General features: G+C 35.7%; 1 protein-coding gene across 6 annotated transcripts in view; it reads left to right on the forward strand.

Moving 5' to 3' along the window:
• The first annotated feature begins 780 nt into the window (after window positions 1–780).
• The window catches only part of LOC101265709 (kinesin-like protein KIN-7K, chloroplastic), a 41,707-nt gene continuing 21,173 nt past the window's right edge, over window positions 781–21,314 (forward strand). For 2 of the 6 annotated variants that reach the window (XR_011219908.1, XM_004234712.5), the window contains exons 1-16: window positions 781–1,134; window positions 1,435–1,679; window positions 1,759–1,856; window positions 2,991–3,080; window positions 4,256–4,308; window positions 7,180–7,245; window positions 7,321–7,374; window positions 9,310–9,369; window positions 11,896–11,974; window positions 17,128–17,195; window positions 17,319–17,381; window positions 18,016–18,120; window positions 19,526–19,630; window positions 19,742–19,849; window positions 19,928–20,071; window positions 21,074–21,256. Coding sequence is in view for 4 of the 6 variants with exons in the window: in XM_004234712.5 (XP_004234760.2) it covers window positions 1,441–1,679; window positions 1,759–1,856; window positions 2,991–3,080; window positions 4,256–4,308; window positions 7,180–7,245; window positions 7,321–7,374; window positions 9,310–9,369; window positions 11,896–11,974; window positions 17,128–17,195; window positions 17,319–17,381; window positions 18,016–18,120; window positions 19,526–19,630; window positions 19,742–19,849; window positions 19,928–20,071; window positions 21,074–21,256 (1,515 nt within the window). In the remaining 2 variants the exon portion in view is untranslated. Of the gene's footprint in view, window positions 1,270–1,434; window positions 1,680–1,758; window positions 1,857–2,990; window positions 3,081–4,255; window positions 4,309–7,179; window positions 7,246–7,320; window positions 7,375–9,309; window positions 9,370–11,895; window positions 11,975–17,127; window positions 17,196–17,318; window positions 17,382–18,015; window positions 18,121–19,525; window positions 19,631–19,741; window positions 19,850–19,927; window positions 20,072–21,073; window positions 21,257–21,314 lie in introns of all 6 variants that reach the window. The other 4 variants (XR_011219909.1, XM_010319562.4, XM_069294889.1 and 1 more) reach the window with 3 other exon arrangements.

Here is a 21,314-nt window from a genome sequence, read left to right on the forward strand (position 1 = left end):
TTATTTTTTGTGAATTAATTTCTATTCATCTCTCTTGCTGGTTCTTTAAACTTTAGTAATTTCGTGTTTCTGCAAAGTTTTGTTGTTGAAATCAGTAATTCTATTTTTTAAACATAAATTAGCAACTCAAAGTACATCTGGTTAGATGACAAGAAAAATACAAAATAAATATTGTCTTTAAAGTAATATTAGTGAGACCCAACTAATAACATGATTGAACATCATTAAATTGAAATAAATATATACATCATTGCATTTAACTAATAAAATTTTTCATTGATTATCTTCTTAGGTTCGCGCGAATAAGATATATAATATATATATATATATTATGATGATGATTCACAAAATCTACATAATTATTTTGTGCTAAGCTTATTATTCAAATATTCTCTTAAATAAGTACTATTTAATGTAACATATATTTTCAGAATTGACAATCACGTGCAACACATGTGTCAATGCACTAATAACTAGGATAAATATATACAAAATTTTAAATTTAGACAAATAAAAATTAAATTATACAGATTTTAAATTTATACAAATTAAACGAATAATAAAATTTAAAGATATTATAACCACAAATTGCAATTCTTTTAAACGGTAGGTATAGTACCTAATATAGGTTTCATGATTTCCCCTAAAATTAATAAATTAATTAATATCTAAAAGTATAACTTTGAACTTAGCTCATAACCGAACGGCCCTACATAATTCTCGTCCATCTTTGACGCAAGAATCTTGTGAACAAATATGTAATGTCATAAATTTGTTGTTGTTGCCCCCTACAATTTAAACAATAATACCAAAGAGGGAAACAAAACGCCCCCACAGTTTATAAAAACTAACATATCCACCCTGCCAGTTTTCTTCTTCACTGTTTCTTTTATCTACAAACAACCATTTCAATTTTCAACACTATTGACTTCACGAGTCGCACTTTCTTTTTTTTTTGTTTCATCCACTACCCAGCGCAATAGTGTGGGACGGTCCTTTTCTGTCTCTTCTCCAGTTTTCTCTCTCTACACACACGGCACAGTTATGGTGTCATTGTGATAAACAGTAGAGAGTTGGTTTAAGCTTTCATGGAAATAAGTAAGAGAGAGAAAAAAAGTGTGCATCGCTTCCAAGGTAAGCTATTATAGTTAGAGAGAGAAACAGATTATCCAATCCGAACACAATCTTCTCACCTAAAAGTGATATTCTGAGAATAATGCTGTTTTTTTATCACCTACTTTTAGATCTTAAACTAAAGTGAAGATTAAGGTATTTTTTTCCAATCTCAACTGTAAATGCATGCAATTATTCACTTTTATACCTTTTCTTTTTGCTAATTTGAGTCTATAAATGTAGGTTTTGATTGTTCTGTTTTTTTTTTCTTTTCAGATTTTATATTTATCTGTTTTGTTTCCAATGGATTAATTTCTGTAGATAAAAATGGCGACTAAACAAGCTTCGAAATTCCAGAAATTGAGCTCAAGAGTAGCGAATTCGCCTACGTCATCAACAACATCGTCATCTAAGCAGTTTCCAGAACATTCTATAGATGGTGTGAGCTCCCCGGCTTCCTCATCAGCTAGGAGTAAGCCGCAGTTTCATTACTCGGAGAGTGTGTCAGTAGAGACAGAGAGACCCAAAGAGAATGTTACGGTGACAGTGCGTTTCCGACCTCTGAGGTGGAATTGACTTTACTCATCAGTTTTTGAAATTGGCATCGTTTTTTTTCGAAATTAATTTGGTCGTTAATGTGATTAGCCCGAGGGAGATTCGACAAGGGGAGGAAATCTCATGGTACGCAGATGGAGAAACTATTGTTAGAAATGAGCGTAATCCTTCACTTGCTTATGCATATGGTATGTCTCGATGTATATTGTCATTCTTTCTGTATAGTATAGACAATGCACTTTTCTTATTTAGAAACATAAGAGTTAGCTTCCTTATTGCTTGGATGCTACTAGTTCATATCTTTCTATTCCCCTATTATTCAACCAAGAATTGTATTCAGTTAGCACTTAATTTATGACTTTAGTCAAAAATTTCTTTTTATGGTTTATCAACTCCAAATCACTTTGTTAAGGCTAGATGTATTAAGTATCTATTTAGCTGGCAGAATGCGTCCCTCTTCATAACTGACAATTTTTTTTTTTTTGAATTTTGTTTGCTCCCTAGTTTAAAATAGCCACTCATATGATGGAGCTAACTCGTTACATTTTGTAATGTCTTTTGTACAGCCATGCATCTTCTTGATGCCATCATATGAAGCTATTTACTTCATCAATAAAAGAATTGACCATTTCTACTGATATAGAAATGTTTGTCAACTACGTCATAATATTATGAAGTGCAGCAGTACTTGCCAAAAAATAAAATAAAATAAAATATTTAGTGCAATAGTAATGTTTGTAACATACCTGAGCAAATGATAAATTAGCATGCCAAATCAACAAATTGTTGAAATACTAATTTGCATTCAATGGTAGAAAGGGGAACTTAATCATATATCCGGTTACAACATTTTCAAATGATTCCGCAAAAAAATAAAAATAATCACCAATTGCTTCATCCTGAATGCTGCTTAAGGTATATGAGTTCCTTTAGCTAGAAAGAACAAGAAGTTGAAACTTGAGCCACTTCGTCAATTGAGGTCATCTCAAGGAATTGGGTCTGTGACTGAAGATTTAGCATAAGGACTTTCAGCATCCTATATCGGACATACTTGATTGTTTGAATCAGGTGTTTGATTGTTTATTGCAGGTTTAGTGTTTCACAGTAGTTAGACTGTTTGCGTTCACTATTCACTACCAGACTGCTTATTTCAGCAAAACTATAATCATTATTCGGTCTTATTTCTTTTTGTGTATTGAGTCTGACAATTGTTTCAATGCCTGATTGTGAGACATGCTTGTCTTGTCCATTATAATGCCTTGGTCCTTCTGTATCTAACTATTCACATAGGCTAACTAACAAATGTGGTTGACTCTTGACAGATAGGGTTTTTGGTCCTACCACCACAACACGTCATGTCTATGATGTTGCTGCACAACATGTTATTGGTGGTTCCATGGAAGGCATAAATGGTATGTAGCTTTTATCTTATGATCAAGGATTATGTTTACACAAGTAAATGGAGTTTATGTAGCCTTGAATGTGCATTTGCTGCTCATGAACACTTCCCATTTTTGCTTGCATATTTTTCTGATAATCGATATTACAAAAGAATACAAAAAGCTGACAATGTTATGGTGGAATACTCATTTGACTTAGAATAAGTGCCTATCAAATGCAAATACCTGTGTTAAAGAGAAGTGGCAGCCAGCATGAAACCTTTGCCATATATGGCATGTCTTGTGGCTTTCAGTGAGCAAGCTACCAGAAAGTTAGTTGAGGGATTATATTTTTTCCATTGAATTTGACCTGTAGTTAAAACTCTGTTAGGTAGCTGGTTTATCTGTAGCAACCAATACTTAGAGGGTGTTTTTCCTTGTCCAAAGTAATTTCAGTTTCTTGAAAAGATCTTCTTATCTTTCTTTTCGCCGTGATGTCTGGGCTAACTTGAATGCATCTTGACTAATTCCATGGGTTCCTGCTACCTCACCACCGCCATCACGGTAGCCGTGTCGATCAAAGCTTGGACAGATAGGAAGAGCACCTAGTGTTTTTTGCCTCTTCTGAGATTGAACCAAAAGATCTTCTTATCTATGATCTTCCAAACTTCTAAAGCGTAAGCTGCATCCATGACCTAAAACAGTCAATAGCTTATTAACTTTACTTATCAAACCAAAAGAAAAAAGAAAACAAAAAGAAGAAAGGCAGTGTAAAAAAAGAATAACGTGAGCTGATGGTGAAGTAAGGTTCCTGTAAATGATACTTGTATCGAAACAGGGCTTTTGTCAAATCCAGTTCTAGAGTAACTATCAGTAACTGTGACCTGAGAGAATATATCAGATCAATATTACAGATTGAATGCTAGAATACTAGTATGTAATGTAGGCGTAAGATATATCTATATTCAAAACACTACTTGACAAGATTTACCAACTTGACTGGGATCAAGGAATTGTGATTCATAGCAAGTAGTCGCATTTAAACTGGAGGAGCTGGCTAATATCATGGGCTGCTCCTTTTCTTGTATATAGGTATCACAATTTTACTGATTTTTGGAACGAGTTTCCTTCAAATCCTTGGATGAAATTTGAGAGGCTGATATTTCTCATTTTCAGTCAGATATTCATCCTCGTTTTTTCAATTGCAGGCACGATCTTTGCGTACGGGGTTACGAGCAGCGGGAAAACCCATACCATGCATGTAAGATAATTGTTTCCACATTGTTGATTTTATCTACTAGAGCATATCCTTTCCTCTTCCATCATGTATCTCTGTAAACATACTTCTGTTGGTGTGCATGTTGAACATGATTTCGACTTTGTGTGTGAATGAAATAAATAAGCCATTTTCTCTCGAAAATTATGTATGGATAATAAACATGTTGCAGTCATACTCATGCCACTCATGGAAGGTTGGACTGAGTAGCTGCCAAAGGAAATATAGACTATCCCTAAAAGGAAAAAGAAAAAATTATCTAAAGAATACATATGAACTTACTTGACAAAAGAAAATATGTAAAGGAAATGTTATAAAATATCATATTGAAGAAATCAAAAATCAGGTAACAAACTGAATTAGATGAAAAGTCCTTCATAGGTAAAACACTCTGTTCTTTCTATTCTTTTAATTGGTTCTACACTTGTGCTAAAGAAAGAAATAAAGATTAAATTCCTTCTCAAGAAAAAGAAATAAAGATTAAATTTGGCTAGAATCTAGTTATCATAGAAAGGATTTAAGACAACTCAACTTCACTTTTTTGTAGTAACTGTACCACACGAAAATATCTGTTACTGCTTCTGGTCCTTATTTTCATGTGGGGATAGTTACTACAAAAAAGTGAAGTTGAGCTGTCTTAAATCCTTTCGATGATGACTAGGTTGTAGCCAAATTTAATCTTTATTTCTTTTTTTAGTCAGGAACTTCGTGAGTGCAGAAAAGAATTGACTAAAGGAGTCAAGCTATTCCTCAAATGTATAAAGCTAGGCTATATCCCTTCAAACACCCTTCTATTTTTCTTTTGTATACGTGAACATTTTTATAAGCTAAAGAAGCACCAAGATTTTGCAGTGACTACATCAGGAGCCTTATAAGTATTTCAATCTCATATCTAGGAACCTTCCAAAAACTCAGTTCCTACCTACTCTAACCTGGGAGATAACTGAGAATATCGAAGAAGCTCTCTACAGCATATACATTTTGCATGTTGCACCAAAAGGCTAAGATGAGTAAAGAAATTGAACTTCAACTTGTGTGTGTGCTCTCTTTTGCCTTCAAAACATTTAAGATTCCTTTATTTCCAAATCCCACCTAATACTATTTTACTGATAGTCTTTGATGCTCGCTGCTCCTTCCCTATTCAAAAAAATGGCGATTAAGGATATACTTTGAGTCTCATCTCGAACTTCTGATTTTGTCAGATGGAGTTATTATTTCCTCACCTCTTATGTAACCTTGTTCCAGTACTGTTGGAAGAAAGCCAAAAAGAACCATCAGATCCCTAGGAGTTTTATCTTGTTTACAGCTATTCACCACCTCCCTAACCTCCTCTTTCCTTATGTCCCTCTCCAGCCATTCCCTCATCCCTCTCCTTATTGTTCTTGTACTTTCTCCTTATCTGCTTATATTTGTTCCCCCCTTTACAACACCCTCGGTGCCGGTGCTTCCCTTTGGCCAGCGAACCCGGGAAGAAATCAGATGCCCCTGGCTGTGGGATTTCCAGTGTTGTTACTACTCTTGCTCTCCACTGTGCAGTCCTCTGTAGCTTCAGCTGATCCAACCCATATTGGGAAGCTTCCTACTTGGTCTTCAAGAATTCTTTCTCAACTGCATGTTTTCACAAGTCCAATTGAAACCCGGCTTTTTCCACTGTTTATCTTCCTATAACCTCCAGGTTCAAAGCTGGCTATGCCTGTGCTTCCTTGATCTGAATTTCTTGACTTGTCGAGAAAGATCTCTCTCCAAACATTTTTTTCTTCAGCCAGATGGCAATATATGCTCTGAAAATTAAGCTGACAGAATTCCAGCCGATAAAAAGTATTGAAAACTGGATGGGCTGGAAACAGTGGTGTTGCACTAGAATCTGTTACAAGCGCCGCACATGATTGAGACTCAAGGAAATTACTTTTCCTCTCAATATGTGTCACTGCATGGCTGTTCCGTCTGGGAAGCCACTTCTGTGATTTGGTTGCCTGGAACTTCCGACACCTTGGCTGTGGCCGGATCTACTAACTAGTCGCCAGTTTTGTCTCCAATGTCTTGGGCTTTTGACTGTCAGGGTGAACTGCCATTCTCTCTCTTACTGATATGGCAGTTAAAACTATATCAGATCATTGTCTTACTATTTATAAGAACAAAGATATTTAATGATAAACTTGAAAAATACATACTGGAAGATGGGGTGTCTGTTGCTTACAAACATTGGAATAAGAAAAAAAATGAAGACAACCTTCAGTAATAGACAATGAAATCTGTACCCGTGAACATTGTCAGATAGTATACCATTCTGTCTAGTTCCTGAAATACCTGAACTCGTGCGTCATCCATAAGTGTTTTTAAAAACAAAAAACAGAAAAAAGCAACAAAGTGAAGCACACATTTTATGGGGAAAATAGAAATCATCTACGGGTTAAGTACAGAAAAAGTTAAATTGTAATTAAAATAACTAGTTCAGCATCCAATATCCAATGCCAATATTAATCCAACTTCTCAAGGTTGAAACTCAAAGAGGCGATGGATCCTTGATGGGATCACTTTGTGCAGCACTTTTTGAAGCTCAAACTTCTTAAAGTGGATGGGATCACCTGTGAAGCGATAATCCCTTTTCATTGCTTTAAGTTACAACATGATGGCTTTAAATTAAATAAGGCTGATTCATTCTACAGGGAGTTCACAAATCTTTAAATTGCCTTGGCAAGTGTAGGTTTCACATGATAGGCTGGCTCTTTGTTTGCTAAATTGGAGCTGCTGTTGCAGTTCCCTATACATTATGCTATATAGGGGCCTATGTAATCAACTTACTGTTCATTTGATGGATGAATCTGATAATTCTATGAAACTTATGTCTCATCATAGGGTGATCAAAGATCTCCTGGTATTATACCATTGGCTGTGAAGGATGCCTTCAGCATTATCCAAGAGGTACTTCTTGTTAGTGCAAACTTTTATGGATTATACTCCAACATAAATACTTGGCTGAATTTGTTGCTGGTTTAGACTCCAAGCCGAGAATTTCTGCTTCGTGTCTCATACCTGGAGATCTACAACGAGGTGAGATTCCAACCATTTATGAAAATTGGCTGTTTCGCTTTTAAGTTCGTAGTTCTGCTCAATATATGTATAGTACTTGTCCACTGTTAATCTCTTTCCTTGATCTACTTTTCTTTTTTTGAAATTGGCATCTTTGTATATTTCTATAAACTCAAACAGTTCAGTGGTTGTACTTGCACCACATTTTCATCAAACGACTCCAAGAAGCTGGAGCTATTCTAGTGTTCTAGAGGGAGTCAAATACATCTAGAATTTCAACAGTTCACCGTTTCAACTGCCATCCCTTTCCTTGATCTACTTTCTTTTGTTGTTTATCCTAATTACTTGACCCCTTTTAATTAAATGTTGAACTTCCCCATATCCTTGATTTCCACCACTGTGGATAATGATAAAAGTTTGATTTTCATCTTTTCAACAAATAGCTACCATTAAATATAAACCGGAATGATTTAGGAGACCGTTCTACTTGTTCCAGTTTGTCATTCCGGCCACTGTACTCTCTAAAGTTTCTTTTAAATACCTGTATTGTTAAATCACACTATCTAAAACTCTTCTTACCTTCCGTGCTCTTAAGACGTTTCAATATGAATGACAAATCAGTGGCCACATCGGATTTTTATCACACGTCATATTAATTTATTAGTTTTATATTACTATTCTTTTAAAAAAACTACCTTTTTTGAATTTTTTCCTTTTAGATCTATCATCATCTTCACCACCTTGGGACTACCCCCGCCCCCTCACCCACCCACCATCTCCATTCTCCACCTTTTCCTTCACTGAACCTTCCTCTTCATTCCACCATCTTCATCCTCTTTTGTTCCACCATTTTATTGTCAACTTTTTTCTTTCAATAATAAAAAATAAAAGAGATTGACAAAATTAAATTTCCTTCAGCACCAACGGCAAAAATAAGATAAAAGAATGAAAAAATGATGAAAGATTTCAGCTTCAACCAAACAGATTCAAAACCCTTTAAAGAAATGAAAACCATCTTCACTGGCATCATAAACAAACAATTTTAGAACCTCTTTCCAAAATAAAATATAGATCTTCAGTTTGATCTTAATTGTTTTTCTCAAATAGTGATTTCAGGTGGTGAAAATGGGGGGGGGGGGGGGGGGGATGAAATAGGGGAAGAACGGAGGGTGGAAAGAAGAAAGAGGTGGCAGAATTTTTTTTTCTTTTTTATTGTTGGTCTTTTTCTTTCCTTCTCTTATTTTAATCATTTTTAGTGTAAATTTAATGTTTATGCTCGTTATACGCGTGAAATTCACGCATTATTCCAACTCAACCATCGAATTGCCACATAGGATTGGTCAATGGTCATAGGGGTTTAAATAACGTGATGTAACAATTACAGGTGTTTAATTGAAACTTCGAGTGTACAGGAGCTGGGATGACAAACATCGACACAAGTAGGAGCGTCTCTTAGGCCATTCCGCCAAATAAAAATTCACGTATAGATAAAACTTGAGAATGGCTTATAAGAATTCATCTGCACAAATATTAAAAACTGAGTAACATGTATTTATTATATAACACCTTTACCAGTCATACGGAAGTTCTGAAACAATTTTCTTTTTGAAAATTTTCTTTAATATGAAAATGTATGGGTGGAATGAGCAAGCTCAATGAAACTATGACCCATATGTTTCCATCTTCTGTTTTTTAGAAATAAGCTATCAATTATCTGACGTGTAAGCATGATTCATGTTTAGTGTGACTTCATAAGGCTTTGACATCATCTTGATGATTCATTGAGTTGTTTATGTTACACATTTAAAATATCCATGCATTCAGACTACTAATTTCTTCTGTTTAACTGTGGTTACTTGAGAACTAAAGGGTTGATGCTTACAGTTTGGGTTAGGTGTTTAATGTTGAAACAATTTTGTGTTAGTTCATTGTATCCGTAACATCTGCTTTATTCAGGTTGTCAATGACTTGCTAAATCCAGCTGGACAGAATTTAAGAATCAGAGAGGACACTCAGGTTTCATTTCCATTAAGATTTTTATGCATGTTCACGTAAACAATGCTAATAAACACCTATTTTTCTTTATGATGCTGCATCAAGTCATTAGCTGTATGATTTACTTGTTGTTTTGTTAACTTCCATTCACTTGGAAGCTATGTTGATTGGACTCTTTAAAAATGTCTACGGGTGCATGTCGGATTCTCCAAAAGTAGTGTATTTTTGGAGAACCCGTCACAGGTGCGACATCGGAAGTGAAGAGTCCGTGCAAGAGCTCTTGTTTTTTCTGCTAGGTATCCCTTTTAATATAAACAAACTGTACTTCTACATATGGGAGGGAGTGCAGTTTAGTTTAGCATGATCAATCTATTCCGGGTACCTTCTTAGTTCATTCAATGAAATCTTACTCGATCAAAAAGAATAAAAAAGGTTTAGGGATCAACCTACTGGACACATATATCTACACATGTAAAAGAAATGTCGTGAACTTGCAGTGGAGAACAATCATAAGTTACATGCATGAGTAGTTGCTTCCTTAGGAATGCTACATTAATGGCATTGTCAGCACTTTGTTCCAAATACTAGATTCACCTCAGCAACAACAACAACTCAAACTTTGTTATCTGAAAGAAGATGCTGGTTATTGCACATTATTTCCGTTGCTTGGACTAATCATTGCCTCATTGGTTAGTAGCATTTACCATAACAGGCCATGGAGCACGTGATAACTTGGGTGTTAAATAGTTGCATGAACTATTTGGCTACTAAGATAACTTTGAAATTGAGAAATCTTTGCGAAGCAAAGCTACTTTTGAATCACCATTGAGTAGAAAAACAAAAAGACCTTGTGAACTATACTGGAAATTCTCTTCATCTTTTGGTTAAAATAAACCACTTCAGTGGTTATTTGATAGATAAGGGGGACTTGTTCTGTCCCTAGGCTAAAAAGAATTGAAACCGTTTAAACCTTGACAGAAGTGTAGGTGCTAATCCTCTGGAATGTAAACAAAAGGTTTATTCCTGCATCAGAGAACTCCTTTTATTTGCAATGTGAACAATAAATAATTTAACTACATGACTGACTTTACAAAGGTGTCTTCTAATTGTGGAAAGTATTTTGATAATTGAGGAATTCACCGTACTCCAACTTCGAAACTTGAGGGATAATGGGCCTATGCTTTATCCTTCTCCTTTAAGTATTCGCTTGATAAGATTTGAACTAGTGACATGAGCCCCTCATACATCTGCCTTGTACTACCTTTTCCGTTGAACAAAATTTTTGGAGCAACTCGGCTAGCAATTATTCTTTTTCTTTTGGGCTAGCAATTCTTATCAATCTAAAAGGAGAACTCCTCTTAACCTTTCAATCTAAAAAAAAGGGCTCAGCTAATGAGAGCTTTTACCTGCTATGTTGGAGAGAATCTGGGAACATTAACAGAGATAATTCGTGTATACATAATCCCCAATTTAAGCGACCCAAGTTTGGCTTGAATGATTTGCTGGCACATAATAAAAATTGTGCGAGCCCCCTTGAGATAATAAGCTAGACAACACTAAGTTCATATAAATAACATGCCTATTGCAAGGTATACATACAACTGCAGATCTGATAAAGAATATATACCACCACGGATACTTCCTCCTTCAAATTTTTAAAAAAATATTTCAGCATATCAAGTGGTAGCGTCTTTTGTGACATTTAATGACTTGTGCAAATCTAAGTGTTTGTCGATTGAGAACAGAAGTTCCAGTGAAGGGGGATTTTACTTACATAACTGATATATATATATATATATATATATATATATATATATATATATGTATGTATGTATGTATGTATAGAGGGACTAGCTGGATTATTGTAGTTCACAACTTCATAAGAATGTTGACTGGATATAAATTAATTTAGTATTGCGGGCATTTTGTGAAAAAACAGAATATCTATGGTTCTATTGTGAGCTCCAATCTAGGGTTTTGTTTGCTGCTTATACCTTACTTAATGTCACTGTTATCTAACATCACTATTGTACTCGATTAGTGCACACATTAAGCAATATTGTTATAGCACCTGTAGGGTCATTGTCTGATTGACTTCTTCTGGGTTCTCCAGCCAGCTTCCTGTATTAAATGCTACTAAGCATCCTCCTGATGGGATGGCCAGGGTGCTGCTTAATATACAATAAGGACCTTCTCCTACAAGCCTACATCTCACACACTTGCACATCCAGACTCCAGAGATTGACATTTGTCGGGCTTCTAGCTGCTTTAAACTAAGCATTAGTGCTTATTTTTCAATCGGCAGTGGTCTTCTTTTTCGAATTAAAGTAATTGGTAGTGTTCCGGTTAGTTTGTAAAGTATTGTTTATGCTCAGTTAGTTTGTAAAGTATTTGCTTATGCTCATTTTTCTCCATCTTAAGCTATTTTAGTATGTTGAACTCTTTTATTTGATGCTAACAACTTTGAAATTATGTAGCACGCTGCACTTCAATGTTCTGATTTCTAAATACAGTGTTCTCATTTGTTGTTCTCCTTTTTGATTTTAGGGGACCTTTGTGGAAGGAATCAAGGAAGAAGTTGTTTTGTCCCCTGCTCATGCTCTTTCCCTTATTGCTGCTGGGGAAGGTATAAGCTTATGCTTTTATAAGTCAGTATAACTATCTCCAACGAAGAAAATATAAACGGAAATGTTTCTGTTAGAGTTAGAATAGGAATAAGAAATTACGTGAAATCCTACTTGGATAAGGATTGTAATGTAGAGTCTATAAACAGGGCCGCAATAATGCAGATACAAGTTAAATGATATTTTTCTCTTATACTTTTCACATGGTATCAAAGCATTGGTGAGAAACATCTGGTGAAGGAAAATCAGGTCAAAATTGCCGCCATGCATCAAATTCTGGCAACTTTCTAGGGCTGTTGGTAAATTTCAGAAGTACAAGATATTAGATAGTAGAGAAGTCAAGAAGAATATCAGCAGAAGAACTTTTTATTGATGTCTCACCATTACATCTGTTAGACTGGAGTGAAATAAAAAGTATTAAACACGGCTAGGAGATTCCCTAAAGCACTAACTAACTCCTAAATAATAAGAATACATGGCTAACAACTAATTGACTAAGTCTTATATAATATAAAGCAGTAAACATAAATTATCTGCAGTTCAAAAGAAAATTCCTAACACTCCTCCTTGCTTTGGAAACTGCAAACTCCAAATCTGTCTGAGGAGCTCAAACTTACTGACTGGTAAATGTTTAGTCAATGTATCAGCCAATTGTTCTTCCGTCTTGCAGTAGAGAAGAATTATATCTCTTATCTTTTTGCACTTCTCTCAAGAAGAAAAACTTGATTTTGAAGTGCTTAGTTCATTGTGAGATATAGCTATTGTTGCCTCATTGTCCACGAGCACTTCAATGCTTCCAGTTGGCTTCATATGCAGATCAATCAGAATTTTCTTCAGCCACAGTGCTTGATTTACTGCTGCTGCTGCTGCCACAAACTCAGCTTCTGTAGTAGATCGAGCCACAATATCTTGTTTCTTACTATTCCATGAGAAAATTCCAGGACCAAGACTAAAACAGTACCCTGAAGCACTCTTTGCATCATCCTCAAACCACCCTAATCACTGTCGGTGTACCCACAGAGCTTCACAGGTTTCCTCTTCCGAAACTTGACTCCATAGGTGATGGTTACTTTGATGTATCACACAATTCTCTTGGCAGCCTGCAATGAAGAGTACAAGTCCCAAAAGTGGACCACAACAAAGCGTGTCTCAAAAAGCAACAAGACTAGCCAAAACAAAAGGAGACAGGATAAACCCAAAACGCCAAGTGCTCACTCTCGTCTCCGAACCACAATTGCAAAAGAAGGCAGGAACTGATCACCATTGGTAACTGGTACTGGGACCTGCATCATCACGAAATTGATGCAGAGTGTAGCATGAGTACCTCAACAACATGTACTCAGTAGGCATCAAAGGCCGACTGAGTAAAAAAGATAGAAGTAAAAAGTGTAGAAACAATAAGAAAGGATAGAATCTAAACATAGAGAGGTCAAAGCGGATATGAAAAGAAAGCACCAAGCATACCATAAATAAAGAAAGTATAGCTAAACTAAACCTAACTGGACCCCAATAAGCCCAGAAGGTACACTCGTGCGCAAGTTCAAATAAAACCTGAACTGACCCCCATTAACTGATAGGTACAAAGAATAGCTAAGTGTACTGAGGAAGAAGAAAACCGGGCTCCCAACCCAAAACAACCAAGATAACCCATCCGACTCCACCCAGCTAGCAGTGCACTCCCAACCCAGCTAAAAAGAGTGACCCAGGGGGCACCCAACCAGACAGTCCACTCCCAGCCCTGCTAGAAAGACAACTCGGGGTGAGATAGATATCGCAAGTTGTCCTACCATGCAGTCAGCTCCCAGCCCAGGGATACCCAACCACCACACTCCCAGCCCGGCTAGAAAGAGAGGCCTGGGTGCGATCGCCGAAATCACCAAGTCCACCCAGCCAGTGATAAGCACCCCACCTAGCTAGAAAGAACGACGCGGTGGGTGATGGTATCTCCAATAGGATCCAATCCAGCAACAACCACCGTGGAACACCGTCTACTCCACACAGTAAAGGCTCCAAACCTATACTATCTCAGTTCCACGCCTCTAGTGACGCACTGATCCTCCAAGAACATGTTGGAACAACAGAATTAGTGGGAGAAGATACAGAAGTGCAACAAACAGCGATAGCCTCAAGTCTGCTACTAGTCTAAAGGAAGCTAAGTTATCCGAACGATGTTGGTAGAATGTCAAGGCTATCCATCCCACAAGATTCCACTGGCACAAAACCTTCCACATGCCATAGAGCAGCCGATTTGCTAAATAGGGTTGATGATTTCAATGGCACTACTGTTGAACCAGATACATTAAGATGGAAAGACAATATTGATGGGCAATTCTCTGTTAAAAGGGTTTGTAAAATGGAAGAAAGGGTAAAGTGTAGAGGGCAACCAAAAATATGGAGAAACTTATGAAATAGTCCATCCCCGACCAAGGTAAAATGCTTTACTTGGTTGGTGGTTAAAGGGACATGCCTGACACTAGAAGTTTTGAAAAAAAAAAGGGGCCATCATAGTTTCCAGGTGCTTCTTATGCAATGAGACATGAAACTTTTTGCACTGCACTTTTACAACACAACTTTGGTCTCTATTTCTCAAGATAACAATGACAAGCTGAACTATGCCGGAGCATACTGCAGATTTGCTTAGTTGCTGGATGGAAAGGGGAGGCAGCAAAAGTCAAAAGAAGTGGTGGAGGATCTTCCCACACTGCATCTGGTGGACAGTATGGAGAGAGAGAAATGGGAGGTGTTATGAAGATGGATCCAATTCCATCTAGAAAGTTAAATGGAGTTGTATAATATCTTTCTACTTTTGGTGTAAAGAAGTAGGTTTAGGGATATAGATTAGTTTGTAGATTTATTAAGATCTCTGTAAGTATCTTGTTTTCTAGTTGTTTTTTTTTAATCTAAACACTTTTTGATGGTGTCCAGCATGCCCTTAATGCCGAGGAATACACATTTACCAGTTTAAAAATAAAATAAAATAGCTTTCTCTGATGAGATGTAGATATTCTCAACACTTCATTCTCTTCAAAGTTGGCTTGTAAAGCTTCCTTTTCCTCCTCTATTATAACTGGACATTGGGCATCTTGAAGAGTAGGCCTCCATTGAGCTGTTTCAGTGTACACTTTTTTTTTTTTTTAATGAGTGATTTCTCCCTGTACCATGAGCTGATCTATGTTATTATATCTTCTATGTGCATTTGCTATTCTGTGAAAAAACTTGGTGTTCTTGTCCCCTTCTTTGAGCCACAATGCTCTTGATATTTGTCTCCACAGACTTTCTTCCCTTTGACCAGTTCCTCATACTTCAACATAATCCCTGCCTTCTGTTATCTCTTCCTCTGTGAGAATTCTATCTTCTCTATTTGCATCTATTACTGCCATTTGTTCAAGTAGCTTTTTCCGCTGATTGCCCAGATTTCCAGCATCATATTTCCTCCATTCCTGTAGTTTAGTTTTAACAGCTTTGAATTTGGATGCTAAAACATGGTCAGGTCTTCCAGTGAAGTCGAAAGAATTCCACCATCCTTTCACTCTGTAGACAAAATCTCATTCAGTTTCAAGCCACCAGTTTTCAAATTTGAAAAGTTCTTGTTTCTCTCCCAAGATCCACCCAGCAAGGCTAATGGAATGTGGTCTGAACTCAATCTTTGGAGGGGTACTTGTTTCAAATTAATGAAGTTAGCATCCCATTCTTCTGAAATCAAGATCCTATCAATTCTGGATGCTACTTCATGTTACAGTAATTACAAACATCCCATTAACACATTCTAGCCATATCGGCAATATGTTGGCTATTAGGCGGCAACTTGCTCGTCGGATCCTTCTTACATATGCTTCTTTCTACCCTTTTTTCCCTTTTTACAGCCACAAGTTAAATGCATAATGGACACATTTCTAATAGCTAATAACAAAGTGGGATCCTCAAAACAGTCCTCCACAACCAAAAACTCGGTATATTGCCACACCCTCCATTAACAACCCAAAGCCACAATCAGCCCTACCATAAGGCTTCCATTTTTAGAGACAACAATACATATAATACAAGCTCAATCACAGAAAGAAAAACTTGAACTCACGGCTTTCGATCACCGTCCTGTGAGTTCGTACAATAATTTTGTCTACAGTTGTTTCTTATTTTTAATTTTTATAAACAACAAGAGAGGGAGGGGGCAAAAAATGCTCTCAAATTGAGAGCGCTCCCATTTAATATAAAGAATTTTGATTTTCATGCCTAAAAGTCTACTATTTACACCCCTAAATGTTTGTTAACCCTAATTGTAATATCTTTGAAAATATGCCTACATTAATCCCTGATATCTCCTATATATGGAAAGCAATTGTCACCATAACCACAAGTAGGGTCTGGGAAGGGTAGTGTGTACTCATATTTACAGTGATTTTGAGTCTGAAAAATACTTTTATTTATTGCACCTATTGAATTATTTTTAATTAATTGCATCAAGGCAGTGCCAAGTTTTATGACATATATATAAAGGAACACTTGCACCAAACATATAAAAACAACAATAAATAGGCTGTTGATCCTCTTTGTTGTCTTCACAATTACTTTGTGAAGTACATTCTATTAGGAATTGTTCATCTCTTTTATGTACTTCGTCAGAGTTTACAGTTATATATTACTCCCTGCATCCCAATTTATGTGTCACTGTTTGACTTGACACAATGTTTGAGGGAAAAGGAAGACTTTTGAAACTTGCGGTCTAAAATAAATCTTAAATATTTGTGGCTACTAAAGAGTAAAGCAATATTGAAGAATAAATTGATCCTTTTATTAACTTGTGTTGTGCAGTATATAAAGGGCTATATCCAGCTGATACAGAGTCCTGATATATACAAAGTTTGTACATGATAACTATAGGAGATAAAATAGGATAATGAAGTGACTGAGATAAACTCTTATTCTAGAAACTAAAAGACAACTAAACAAGAATAGGCTAAAGCTTAGGATGAATATTCAGTCGTTATTAGCTATATATCATTTAATTAAGGGTAAGTGAGGAATTTCTAAGTTGTATTGTTTCCAATTATGGAAACACTATTATTTTTGGGACTGACTAAAAAGGAAAGGGTGCCACATATTTTGGGACAGAGGGAGTATGTTTTCAGTTTTTTGAAAATTGGTTTTCTACTTGCAGAGCATCGGCATGTTGGTTCCACAAACTTAAATATACTCAGTAGCAGAAGTCATACAATATTTACACTGGTATTTTATATTTTCACTAATGAACTATAAATCTGTGTTTCATTATGCTATTTAATATTACTTGCATATAGAGTTCCATTGGAATAATGTATATAGTAATTTTAGCTAACTTTCTTTTGACAGACAATAGAAAGTAGCCCCTGCGGTGAATATAGTGAAGGAGGGGCTGTTACCTTGTCACAGCTGGTAAAAACTCTGCTCTAGACTTGTTAGACTTCAACATAATTACTTTGAACAAATCATACATTTCTTACATCTTGTTTGGATGGTTTTTACCTATTGTATTATGTTGTATTATTACTTCAAATACAATATATGTTTTGACTGTTACTTAAATCTTTTTGTATCGTATTGTTAAGTTGGTTGTTTTTTAACAATCTAAGTGCCATTCTACGTAACGCTGATTAGGTGTATGTTTTTTTTTTCTTGTTCTCATTTTGTCCGTACTTATTATTTAATAATTCTATTTTACCCTTCACCCATCTTTTTTATAATAATCCAACTCATGCCCAACTTTTTTTTTGTAATATTATGAGTTTATTATTCATATTTCTAGTGTGTGTTATTATGAATAGAGAGATGATACGATTTATCATCGTTATATGTATCAAAACAATATAATACAATACATTATGAAATGATGCTTAACGACCATCCAAACAAGTTGTTACTGGCTTAAACTAGTCCTCACTTCCTAACAACTAATATCAGGTTAAGTTTTGCTATTTGTCTGAAAGAGTTCCATCTTTGTTTTGATTGAGAACTTTTCGCTCTTCATTTCCCACTTTTCTGTTTCTTGATTAAAAAGATATGCTTGCAGCACCTTATTGATTTGGCAGGTTCTGAGAGCTCAAAGGCTGAAACCACCGGTGTACGCCGAAAGGAGGGATCTTACATCAACAAAAGCCTACTGACTCTTGGAACTGTAAGGACCCAAACGACTTTATTTTATCATCAGTGAAATAGTTTTTCTGGACTAATATCATCTTTTTTGACATTTTAGTTATAAAGTAGCTTAGTTATTTGAGAAAAATTATTTATATACAAGAAGTACCCGTTTTTATGATCAATCATCAGGTATATTGACTTGACATTCTGTTAGAATAGAAATAGGAAGATGAATAGTATATATAATCCTACTTGGATAAGGATTGAAGTACAGTTTCTATAAATAGAGTTAGTGTAATAATGTAGATACACAGTTCAGTTTCCTCTTATATTTTGTCACATGGCATCAAATCCAAGTTGAGAAGCATCCAGGACAAGAAAGCAATTACTGTGCGTCTTTCTGTTGACTTTTTAAATTTGATTTGTGCATTTCCACTTTTCATTAGTGATGTGTGAAAACCAACACCACGAAGAGGTCCAATGTCTCCCTGCGATCAAACCCCAACCAACGCACCACAAACTGACTTACCACTCTCGCCTAGATGGTCATCACCTCCGGTGAGATTTAGAGCAGAAGTAGAATATCAAGAATATCGAGCAATGATTATAGCAACTTGTGAGCTGATTTGGATTAAACAGTTGCTTAGATAACTAAAATTTGGAGAAATCGGTCAGATGGAACATGTATGTGATAACCAAATAGCCTTTCATATCACATCACTTCCGATATTTCATGAGAGGACTGAGCACATTGAGAAATGATTGTGAATGATAGTGAAAAGATACTCAAAAGAGATATTGTTACAAAATTTGTGAAATCAAGTGATCAACTTGCAGATATCTTCAGCAAGTCCCTCACCAGTCCTCATATTAGTTACATCTGTTACAAGCTCGATACAACTGACTTGTATGCACCGCTTAAGGGGAGTGTTAGAATAGGAAGTATGAAGAATCCTACCTGGATACGAATTGTAATGTAGTGTCAATATATAGAGCTCAATGTAACAATGTAGATAGGCAATTCAATAATATTTTCTCTTATATTTCTCACAATTGTAATGTGCACAACGGACAAAAGATTTTAAAATTTGGAATTTTTGATGATTATTTTTTGAAGAACCAAACTATAGCTTATCATCTTGGGTATTTGATGACAAGGTCAGGTTAAAAGAGGTATGTAGTGTGTATGGGTAAGTAATGACTTTATGTAAGGGGTTTAGAAAATGTTGAGTGAGCATTATATGATACATGAGTTGTTTGCAGATGCTTTTATTCTTAATTCCGACTAATGGAAAGTTATTTAAAAGGTTTCATTTCGTCACAAAATAACTAGACAGGAAGAGGCTTGTGATTAATAGAACAAAAAGAAGGAAGAAAGGAAAGAAGGTTCCTATCTTTGGTTTTCATTTATTTTGGGCTAGTATTTACTTTTTTTCTTTCAGGTTATTTCTAAGTTAACTGATGGGAAAGCTACTCATATACCATATAGAGATTCAAAATTGACCAGGCTTCTTCAATCATCATTAAGTGGTCAAGGACGTGTATCTGTAAGTTCTTTTTTCTTTATGTGTTGATTATCATACTAATGATCCTTATTAACCAGATCTTTAAATTATAGGGATTACCTTACAAATATGTTATTTCTTCATCTCTAATAGCTAATATGCACTGTGAATCCTTCGTCAAGCAATTCTGAAGAGACGCATAACACGTTAAAGTTCGCTCACCGTGCTAAACACATTGAGATTCAAGCAGCACAAAACAAGGTCAGACAAGTCCAGATACATGTCATCTTTTATTGTGGATTGTCAGTAGTGTTTGAAATGGAAACTGTCAATTTGCAGATAATTGATGAAAAATCACTTATCAAGAAATATCAAAATGAAATTCGTCGTCTAAAAGAAGAGTTAGAACAACTAAAGAGAGGTATCGTTACAGTTCCACAAATGAAAGATAGTGGAGAAGATCTTGTGCTCCTGAAACAAAAGGTAACCTTGGATGACGTTGCTTTCTCCTCTGGCCTCTATATTCTTTCCATAAATCAGCATTGACTGGGAAAGGTTGTACGTTTGTTTCATTCAACTTTATAAAAGATTACAGCTATTCAGATAGTTTTTAGTGGGATTGAGTTGATGCCATTCCCTCACTATCAATTTGCATATCAATTTCAGCCTGGTTTCTTGAAGAGGGTCTTTGTTGAAGTGATAACAGAAAAGGGATGGGAAGTGGTACCTTCTGCTAAGCTAATGTGAATGAATAGGTTAAACATCCTTGCTGAAAAATAAAAATAAAAATGAGTAAGGCGAACATAATTAGTTAACAAATAAAAATGAATCGTGCAAACATAATTAGTTAGGGTATCCATTTATGGTGGTCATAGTAGTAGCTTTGTCAGTGTTTGTCATCTTTCTCTTTGTTCGAGATTAATTTGTTCCAGATATAGTTGTTTATTTTGCTCTATGGTGTGTACCTTTCTGGTTTTCCTTAACTGATAATGGGCTTGTAATGTCTTATTACTGGTTATAGGGTGCTGTGTTCTGAAGCCCTCTTTGAACTATTCAATAATACTTTCAATAGAAATTTAGTTGCCAGACAGTAACTAGACTTACATCTTATGCACTGGCATATTGGAAGTCTTTTATGTTTGTTCCTGCCCTGTATTTTTTTTTTTTTGTATATTCTATATGCGTTTTTGTTATTTAATTGAAGCCTTCATATGATAAGGAATACAATGGTTTAGCAGCTTTCCTGTTATCGACTGAATCTCAAAGTCATTGCTGTCTATCTCAGACATCTGGATCTCACTGAATAATCACTGCGAATATGTTAGGTTTTTCTACAGTTAGTACATCATTGTCATTAACATTTTTTGGTTTATAGCAAATTGGAAGTTTTTGTTTGATATTGTGTTTGGAGTGTACAATGGTTTGTGACTATTGTATAATGCATTATCTAACTAAAGTCCATCTATTTTGACATAATTTGTAAAGCTAGAAGATGGTCAAGTCAGACTACAGTCGAGGTTGGAACAAGAAGAGGAAGCTAAAGCGGCTTTGCTTAGTAGAATACAGCGTCTAACAAAGCTAATTCTAGTATCCACTAAAACTTCACAGTCCTCAAGAGTTCCTCATCGGGCTGGTCCTAGAAGAAGACATTCCTTTGGGGAAGAAGAGGTGCTGTTACTCATAATGATTCCTTTGTTTTGATACTTGCCTTTTGCAGTATGTTCAT

This window comes from Solanum lycopersicum, chromosome 3 (genome assembly GCF_036512215.1).
Source record: "Solanum lycopersicum chromosome 3, SLM_r2.1".
NCBI classification, from domain to species: domain Eukaryota; kingdom Viridiplantae; phylum Streptophyta; class Magnoliopsida; order Solanales; family Solanaceae; genus Solanum; species Solanum lycopersicum.